Source organism: Panthera pardus, unplaced genomic scaffold, assembly GCF_024362965.1.
Source record: "Panthera pardus isolate Hobbes unplaced genomic scaffold, ASM2436296v1 HiC_scaffold_21, whole genome shotgun sequence".
NCBI classification, from domain to species: Eukaryota; Metazoa; Chordata; class Mammalia; order Carnivora; family Felidae; genus Panthera; species Panthera pardus.
Window position 1 is genome coordinate 1,721,359 of NW_026526777.1, and position 9,470 is coordinate 1,730,828.

A 9,470-nucleotide genomic window follows, 5' to 3' on the forward strand; every position below is an offset into this window, starting at 1 on the left:
TGAGTTGTTGAAAAGTTTTGTATTGTGTCATATAAACTGTCTTCATATACAAGTGCATAAGTGAGAGACTGGTCTCCCCCTTCCCCCCGCAACCCCCAAACATCACAGCAGACCGATTCTTGCTAGTATTTGATAAAGTTAAAATACATCCCTTCTAGACACCAGCTTCTAAATCTTGTGACTTAACAATGTGGCGCAGGCACGGACAGTTCCAGCGCTTTTACGCTTGTCCCTGAACGTTTCTCTTCAAAGTTCCAGGCAGTAACTGATTGTAATGCCCTCAAATTGGAAAAACCTGACTCTTTAGAGTTTATAAATTACATACACTTAGATCACTAAGAATTGAGCTGTTACCTACACATAACACACCCCCTCAAACTATTTAGCACCATGGATAGAATCCTCAATACTAACTAATGGGCTAATCAATCCAATGATCAAAGATATGACAGTGACAGTCTTAAAAACACAAATTTGTTATTTTTCTCATATACAATATAAATTCCCTCCTCTCTTACAAATCTTTCTCTCTGGCAATATTCTGTGCTGCATTGAATGTCCTGAATAATTATATGGCTGTAAAAGTCTTGCCTGACGCTAAGTACAACTCCCTAGGTCATTAGTAACGAGAAGCTAAGGCATTACACGTAAAAGGCTCCGAGCTAATTTACACATGGTGAAATAGTGGTACAACAGAACTGCACTACGTTTCTTCTCTACCTTCATGCTTTGCTAAAGTGCTACAGTTCCTATAAGATTTCCGTCCTGCATAGATTCAAATTCTGGGTCTCTCACTTTTGGATGGCTTGAGTACCATAAAACATAATTTATTTGGTCTCAAAAGGGACCGCTACTTAGCTAAAAAAGTTGCAACAATCACCTTTCTTTAAACCTAGAACATACACCCCACTGAGGATGAGGAATAACACAACAACCCTGTCCTTCTGTCTGTAATTAGAGTGGAAATCAGTTAAGTTGAGGTGTGCGCTTTTTAAGAGGTGCTACACAGTCACGTCAAGAGTTTAAAATGGTCACAAACGCTACTTCAGTGACATGTAACGTTCCATATATGCTACATTATTCTTAGCACTTTTGCACTTAATCTCCACACACAGTTAAGTCCAGGTATCAAAACAATCCTGATTCTAAAAAAGAGAACTCACCACCAATATTTAAAGCTGTTCCTTCCCAGGACAACCGTCTCCCAGCTATGACAAATATCAAGGTGGCACTCTCTTAGGCTAAGTTCCGTCAAGGTTCAGACAACCCTGAGGAGAACTCAACAAGGTCCCTGTAAAGAAATCTTCAATGAGAAACCCAGCACACGGGAATTTTCTAAAGCTTCACAACTGGCTCGTTAGCACAGAGACGCGCAGGCTTCCCCGGAGCGTGGAGCCTGGTGACTGTGCTGAGGAGGCACACACGACTGGACTCTAACTCCTGATGTCTCTTCCGTACGCAAGACGCAGGAAGTCTGACGAGGGACCTACGACACACGTGGCCAGGCCCCACTCTCCTGGGGAGCACGCGGAAGCACTGGGAAGCACGTAATGCACGGGCGTGGGCACCTCCGGGGGAAAAATGAACCTGCACAAGGCAATGGCTGTCCCAACCGAGGGTCTGAACAAGAGTTTAGTAATCCAGTAATGGTTCCCAAAGCATGCACCTCTGACGGTAAACAGAGGCTAAACCCTGAAAGAACAAAAGAGCTTCATAAAAGAAACCTTCACACATTGCACTGCTTCTGTTCGTCCTCACCCATTCAGTGCATCTGGGTCAGACGTGCACTTCTCAGGAAAGCCAGGCCTGCCCTGGGAACACAGCTGTGATGCTACCTGTCCCTAGTGAGGTCCCCCAGCCGTCTCCACAGCCCGGCTTCCCTGATCTCATTGGTCCCCCATCTGCAACGGGAGGCAGTTCCACAGCTACTCACTGAACTGTACCACTGACCTCCCTACGAGGTTCTCGCTATGTGTCCAGGAAGCACAGGAGAGCAGAAGTGAGGCCCTTCGCCGAGAAGGTCCCAGGAAACCCAAGTAGAAAAGAACATGGAGTAGTGCATAGCAGAAAGTCCCTCTTGTGGGCTTAGTCGAACACACGTGGTACATATATTCCCCCAGAGTATAAACAATCCACGTTAATTCACTAATATCAGGAACAGAACCCAAAACATCGGTAGATCAAATTCTAATGTGACAATTTAAAAGTAGACAGTGCTCCACTGGGTTAATAAGTCAGAATTAGCTAAAAGACAGTATTCTAGACACCACATCACTGCAAACTCCCTCGAGGCATATCCCCTTCATCAGTTACATTTACAGTAACGGTCATAACAGGAGAAAAGAGCAAGCACCGTGCTCACTAATGCAAGTTCCTGGACTGCTCTGAGTAAGCCCTGCAGTTCACAGAGGAACACCTCACATCTTCCCTTCAGGTTACGGAGTCTTTCTTCTTCCGGAACGGTGATTTTAGCCTCTTCCATACGCTGGTTTTGGGCTTAGACTTTTTCTCCATGGCCAGCACTGCCTCCTTTTCTTTCCTACGTATCTCCCGTACAAGGGCATGGAATACATCATCGATGTAGTAGCGGAACGCAGCAGAGGTCTCAAAGAAAGGACAGCTGAATTCTCGGGCCAAAGCCAATCCTTCTTCCTTGGTGACCTTTAAAAATGTAAACATGAGAAAATGTATAGTGGTAGCCATGGAAAACAATTAAAACTGCCCCAAAAAGTGACAAGTGAAGGGGCGATCTAACAGGAAGAGAGCTCAACTCTGGAGGCATTCAAGAAGAATTCAGTCGGGAAGTTGAATTCTAAGATTCCCTCTGCCTTCAAATTACATGATTCTGTTTCTAATCTACTTTATTTTTTAATTTTTATTTATTTTTTAATTTTTTTATTTATTTTTGAGACAGAGGGAGGCAGAACACGAGCAGGGGAGGGGCAGAGAGAGAGGGAGGGAGGGAGGGAGACACAGAATCCGAAGCAGGCTCCAGGATCTGGGCTGTCAGCACAGAGCCTGACGCGGGGCTCGAACTCACGGAGTGTGAGATCGTGACCTGAGCTGAAGTTGGACGCTCAACCGACTGAGCCACCCAGGCGCCCCTCTAATCTACTTTAAAGAGAACTTTTTAGAACAGGGCATAATTACAGATACCAAGTATGTTATTTTAATTTCCTTACACTGTAATAAATCCAAAATCGAGATATCCAATTAGGGATAGACCATAATTTCTCCTAGGTCTGAACACTTAGGCTCTTTCTTTTTGCTACCACAAATAGCCTGGCAATGAACATTTTATATATAAATTCCTGGATAGATTTTTCAAACAGGCATTCACAGAGAAGCATTATGAACTTATCTACTATCAACCAGTTCCGAAAAGTCTGTACCAGTCCACTGCTTCCATCAGCAGTCACAATGTGCCTGTCCACTATTCTCTCAACGTAACACCAAACGGCAAAACTTCAAACTTTGTTGGTAACTTGAAGACGAGCACCACTTGCTCTATAATCCTCTCCAATTCTTATCCTCCCCTTCCAGAGTACATAATCCTCATTGTCAACAAGCAGATCTCGAAATCCAACCTACATCTCCTGTTGCAACATAGATAATTCATTTTCTAAGGTTTTAAGAAATGAACATTCCATGATCCTTCACTTAATGGGTATTCTATTTGTTACCTGATTACCATCCTGTAGATTTATCTTGTAAACAGAGTCCTAAAATTCAGATTTTATCCAAACTAATTGCAAATTAGTAGATATAGAAAAATTTCCAAGGTTAAGGAGACACTAATTTTAGATTTTTATCTTAGGGCAAAAGAATCTATAAGTAGTGAAACAACCCACCTCCCAAGACTACAGATCATATTTCCGAGTCCTCCTCACCTGTCTTAGTTGCTTCAGGTCAGACTTGTTCCCCACCAGAACCACAGGTGTATCATCAGTGCGTCGAACTCGGTAAATAAGCTGCTTAAATTCCCGAACTTCATGGAAACTTCGGCGATCGGTGATAGAATAGCAGATGATAAACCCTTCTCCTGCCCTCATATACTGATCCCGCATGGCCGTAAACTCTGCCTAGAGGGAAACAGGATCACTCATGCATTGGTACAACCTAGAACTACATCTGTATTAGCTATTACTTCAGGTTCAAGAAGAGACACATCAATTACCTGCTATCCTGAGTCAGAGGGCATGAAAAATTAAAAGAGATGAACTGGTGATCTTCTCTGTGTAAGCCTTCCCCTCCCCTTTACCAGAGTGAAAACACCTCTATACATAGTATTCTAAGATTTAATACCTGTCCAGCCGTATCCAAAATGTCCAGGTTGGCAGGCTCATCATCAATACGGATCCGGATTTTATAAGCATCTTCTACAGGAGAGAATAAAAGTGTACTATAAACCCATAAACACAAAACTATGCAACCTTAATTTTTTCCTTTTTAAGTAATCTCTACCCCATCGTGGGGCTTGAACTAAAATTAATGATCCTGAGATCAAGAGTCAAATGCTCTACCAACAGAGCCAACCCAGCGCCCCACAACCTTAAAATTCATCTTATGGAGGGGCGCCTGGGTGTCTCAATCGGTTAAGCATCTGACTTCGGCTCAAGTCATGATCTCACAGTTCGTGAGTTGGAGCCCAGGTCAGGGTCACTGCTGTCAGCACGGAGGATCCTGTCTCCTTCTGTCTTTGCCCCTCCCCTGCTTGCAAGCAAGTGTGCATGCGCGCTCTCACTCGCTCTCTCTCAAAAATAAACATTTCAAAATTTGTCTTATTGAGAATTAGATTATACCCAAGTTCTCTCAGTGCCCAGATTTTCTCAGGAAACATGCTAAATCCATTAAGATATGTAAATCGGATCTTCAGCTGAGGTGTTTTATGTTTTTTTTTTTTCACTTAAGCAATGACATAAGTTCATCCATAGCTTCTTTATAAGATTTCACCTACGATCCTAAGCAATAAAAGGATATTGGTTTTTTTTTTAAAAATATTGGGCTCAAAAAGTAACTTTACCAATTTGTTAAATAATTATTAGATGTGAGACATTATCCTAAGTAATCTATATACTTAACTCATTCAATAACAAATATGCCAATAATCCACAGTAGGCATTATTATCTCTATTTCACAAATAAAGTAAATGAAATTCTAAAACATTAAAGGTCTTCCCCTTATTACATAGTTGCACTTGACCAAACACTATGGTTTCTCTTCCTTATAAATCCAAACAAAAAAGAAAAACCATAATTTCCTTTTTTCTAGATAATCCCTATTGTCATAATTTCTCCTCTATGAAACAAAATTTCTCATTGCATATTATTATAGTAACCTTGAAAAATACAAGAAAATTTTTTTAAAAAAGAAAAAAACCCACTCAATATTTCTATCCTTCAATATTTGTATCATTCAAATACACCTCACTGTATTTCAACATTTTTTCTTGAATCCCTGCTTCTGACTCTCCTTCAAGATAAAGAGCCACGACACCATTGCTTCTCAAACAACAGGTCATGATCCATTAGGATTAATGAGTTGTGAATGAACTTAATGGGATGGGATTGGCATTAAAATAAATAAGCAAAATTCTAAAGGAAAAAGAAATCCTAAGAGCATACCGCATATAGTGACATAAGTACAGCTTCCTGATATTTTAGTTACGTGTATATACGTACATAGGTACACGTACACACAGGCACAGACACTTACACGTGTACTGGGTACAATGTAAAGCTTTTCTTCTTAGAGTCACCAAAGTTTGAAACAAAGCCCCCTAATACATAAACTCGATGAGAGCAAGGGTCAAATTTTTTTGCTCCCCACTATACCCTCTGGGCCTACTACAGTGCTTGGTACATAACGGGAACTCAAGAGACGGAAGTATTTGCTATTGAATCAGGTAATACCGTCAGGAGAGCAGCTGACTGTGAAAAAAAAAAAACTGACTGAAAAAATTAACTTTTTTGGGGCACCTGGGTGGCTCAATTGGTTAAGTGTCCGACTTTGGCTGAGGTCATGATCTCACCATTCATGGGTTTGAGCCCCATGTCGGGCTCTGTGCTGAACCTGCTTCAGATTCTGTGCCTCCCTCTCTCTCTCTCTTCCCCCCCTGCTCGCACACCGTCTCTCTCTCAAAAATAAATGTCAAAATTTAAAAAAAAATTAACTTTTTCAAGAACAAGTAGGAGTTTTTAAGAAAAAAAAAAAAATATTTCTGGAATTCTCAATAAATTATCCCAAGTCCTAAACTGAGTTTATTCCTAGAATTCCCAACATAGCTTGAATCCCTAAAACAACACTGTACATTTAAAAAAACAAGGACCGGGCCTCCTGGGTGGCTCGGTTGGTTAAGTGTCAAGACTTCAGCCCAAATCATGATTTCATGGCTCATGGTTTCGAGCCCTGTGTCAGGTTCTGTGCTGACAGCTCGGAGCCTGGAGCCTGCTTCTGATTGTCTCCCTCTGTCTCTCCTTCACTTGCACTCTTTCTGTCTCAAAAATAAATGAACGTTAAAAAAGGACCAGGGCGCCTGGGTGGCTCAGTCGGATAAGCACCCGACTCCTGATTTTAGCTCAATCTCACGGTTTGTGTGAGTTCAAGCCCCAAGTCAGGCTCTGCACTGACAGTGCTGAACCTGCTTGGGATTCTCTCTGCCCCTCCCCCGCTTGCTAACGCGCTCTCTCTCTCTCTCTCTCTCAAAATAAATAAAAATAAACTTTAAAAAAATAAGGACTGTTTATATGTTCCTCAAGTCACAGAAGCATTTACCGTATAAAATGACTACATTCAAAGCTGGCTTAGCACAGAACACTCACTGGCTTTGTGCAAAACAGCAGCAGAGGCCCGACCCAATGGAAATCCTTCCCAGAGACCCGGGGTCACCACCTAGGGTCACATTCTGAAAACACTAATAGCATGGCCGACCTTCTGGGCCCTCCCCTGCCCCTCCCCCCCCACTTTTCATTTTGTCCTGGGATGTAACCCCCTAGAATCAGACCTGCTTCCCTACAGCTCAGGAATGGCAGTAATGCTCTGTCTTTGTAGAGGACGACAACCTTTCTTAAAAAGGCAAAACGAAAATGACTTGCTACTCCAAGTTTTGCCAAGAGCAGAGCATTAAGGACTAACCTTAGTGCGTAATCAGCTTGAGGGATAAGGAAGTAAAAACTAAGAGCTGCCAGTGGAAGAAGGCCAGTGTGCAAGTGGTGAGAGCTCAGCAGGCTGGCTCGACTTGTTTTTCTGCTTCCTTTTGTGGAAGTTCAAATCAGCTGACTCATGGTTACCGAGCCAGAGACCCTTAGACAAGTGACAGCAAAGGCGTCTGTCAGGTGGCCTCGAAACTTTTCCTTTCACCTGGCGATGCAGTCCGGCACCCACACAAAGGTAAGGAAGGAGAGCGCCCCCAGAAGGGCTTACACACACACAGAGTGAGGGCAGGAAAAAACGAATGCTCATTTGCTCCCAACTTCTGTGACCCTCTCGGGAAGACATCTCAGACACGGAAAAAGGCTCAGGAGACGACTGGTGAAAACACCGTTTCCAAAACGGAGGCCAAGACGCGTCCATAGAGTTCGTTTGGAAACTTCCGCCGGAACGTGACTTACCGATGGTGGGGTCGTGGTCTTCTGGAAATCGGTGGCTGATGAACTGCATGGTCATGGCTTCAAAACAAGACAGGAGAGTTACAATCCAGAGAAGTGGCCCCCGGGAAGAACCGCAAGGGTCACCACTGCACGACAGCCACCTGGCTGGGGTGGAGACGAGCTCTTTTCACCCCCCCGCTTCTGGTGACCTGGAAGCACAAGGGCACCTACCGCTTTTCCCCACGCCGCCGGCGCCCAGCATCACCAGCTTGTACTCCCGGGACAGGCCCGCGGGGCTGCTGCAGCCGCTGCCGGAGGGGCGCGGCCCCGGGTCCATGGCCCCCCCGGGACGCGCACCTGGCGAGCGAGAAGAACGCGCTGGACCCGGGCCGCACCCGGAGCCCCCGCCCCCTCCCCCCGCCCGGGGCCGGCGCCCCCGGCCCCTGCCCCGCGGCCCTCGCCCCTTCCACCGGCCCGCGCTGCGCCCCCGGCCCTCGGTCCCCCGGCCCCCCGGTCCCCGGCCGGCCGCCGCCTCCTCACCTTCCCCGGGACAGTCCGGCCGGCGACACCGCACGGCGTTCCCAAGTCCTGCTATTTCCAGAGGAAAAACAAAAGGGGCAAAACACCTCCGGAGCCTCCTCGGACCGGGGCGCCGGCACCGCCACCAGGAGCCCGCCCCTCAGCCTCCGGCTCCTCCGCGCGCCCCCCGCCCCCGCCCCCGAGGCGCGCCGACCCCCACCTCGCCCGCCAGCCCCGCGCGAGGCTCCAGCGCTGACCTGTGACCCCTCCCGTCGCCGGGGAAGATGGCGCCACGGCGGGGAGGCGGGGCCGGGTGACGCGCGCCTGGCCCCGCCCTGCGGTGGGGGGGGGGGGGGAAGCGCCGCTCGCGGGTGTGCGCACGCGCGCGGGAAGAGGCGGCCGGCTCGGTAAAGGACCGAGGGGGCCTCTGTGGCGACTAACTTACCGGGGCTGTGTGTCGTTTATGATAAAAAACGAACCTGGCCAAATGTAACGAGGCAACGTACGAAATGGGCACCCACCAGATCTTCCCGGAAAATAGTGCAGAGGCCAAGATTCCGGCCTAACCGCGGAAAAACCAAGTTCCACCAAAGCACGGCTACAGGGACTGCGGGTCAGGTCTGGAAGACCAGAGGTTCGTTCGCAGCACTGTGGTTAGGCTGGGCACAGTTCCGCATTTACACGCATGTACCTTAAAGACATCTCGGTTTTTATTTTTTAAAATTACTTTCGAGAGAAAGTGCAAGCAGGGAGGGGGAAAATCCCAAGCAAGCTCCACGCTCAGCGCAGAGCCCCATCGGTGGCTCGATCCCAGGACCGCAGAATCATGACCCGAACTCAAATCGAGTCGGACACTCAACCAACTGGGGCTATCCAGGTGCCCCAATGAAAGGCATTTCAAAACTAGGTTTTTAAAGACAAATGTACTACCTCCCCCCGCCCCCAAGAAGGAAATTAAGAGATTTTAAAGAATAATTTAAGACTGTTCACAGGGCCTTTTAAAAAACTTAAAAATTTTAGGGGCACCTGGGTTCCCCCTAAACGGTTGAGACCGTTGATCTCACGGTTTGTGAGTTCGAGCCCCGCGTCGGGCTCTGTGCTGACAGCTTGGAGCCTGCTTCTGATTCTGTCTCCCTCTCTCTCTGCCCCTCCCCCACTCATGCTCTGTCTGTCTCAGAAATAAACATTAAAAAAAAAATTTAAAAAAAAAAAAAAATTTTAATCTGTTTTTGATAGATATGGAGAGCAAGCGGGGAAGGGGCAGATGGGGAGACAGAACCCCAAACAGGCTCCAGGCTGTTAGCACAGAGCCCGATGTGGGGCTTGAACCCACAAGCCATGAGGTCATGACCTGAGCCTAG

General features: G+C 46.5%; 1 protein-coding gene across 4 annotated transcripts; it reads right to left on the minus strand.

The window, feature by feature from the left end:
• On the minus strand, positions 1 to 8,429 carry RIT1 (Ras like without CAAX 1). 4 transcript variants are annotated; one of them, XM_053908794.1, is made up of 7 exons: positions 8,367 to 8,429; positions 8,131 to 8,178; positions 7,822 to 7,947; positions 7,612 to 7,668; positions 4,306 to 4,379; positions 3,891 to 4,082; positions 1 to 2,661 (listed from the first exon to the last, which is right to left on the minus strand). In XM_053908794.1, the coding sequence occupies exons 3-7, from the start codon at positions 7,925 to 7,927 to the stop codon at positions 2,431 to 2,433; spliced, it is 660 nt and encodes a 219-aa protein (XP_053764769.1). In that variant the 5' UTR covers positions 7,928 to 7,947; positions 8,131 to 8,178; positions 8,367 to 8,429; the 3' UTR covers positions 1 to 2,430. The 4 variants fall into 4 exon arrangements, with proteins under 4 accessions (XP_053764769.1, XP_053764768.1, XP_053764770.1 ...); XM_053908793.1 differs by having other exon boundaries at positions 8,131 to 8,181; positions 8,367 to 8,417; XM_053908795.1 differs by having other exon boundaries at positions 8,330 to 8,385.
• Positions 8,430 to 9,470: the final 1,041 nt, after the last annotated feature.

What these genes read in the sequence shown, in the direction of transcription:
- RIT1 (XM_053908794.1), bottom strand. Translation starts at nt 7,927, where the DNA reads ATGGACCCGGGGCCGCGCCCCTCCGGCAGCGGCTGCAGCAGCCCCGCG. An exon ending in CGGCGGCGTGGGGAAAAGCG is followed by an intron (nt 7,669 to 7,821) that starts GTAGGTGCCCTT and finishes CTTGTTTTGAAG; the next exon opens with CCATGACCATGCAGTTCATC. An exon ending in ACCTGAAGCAACTAAGACAG is followed by an intron (nt 2,662 to 3,890) that starts GTGAGGAGGACT and finishes ACATTTTTAAAG; the next exon opens with GTCACCAAGGAAGAAGGATT.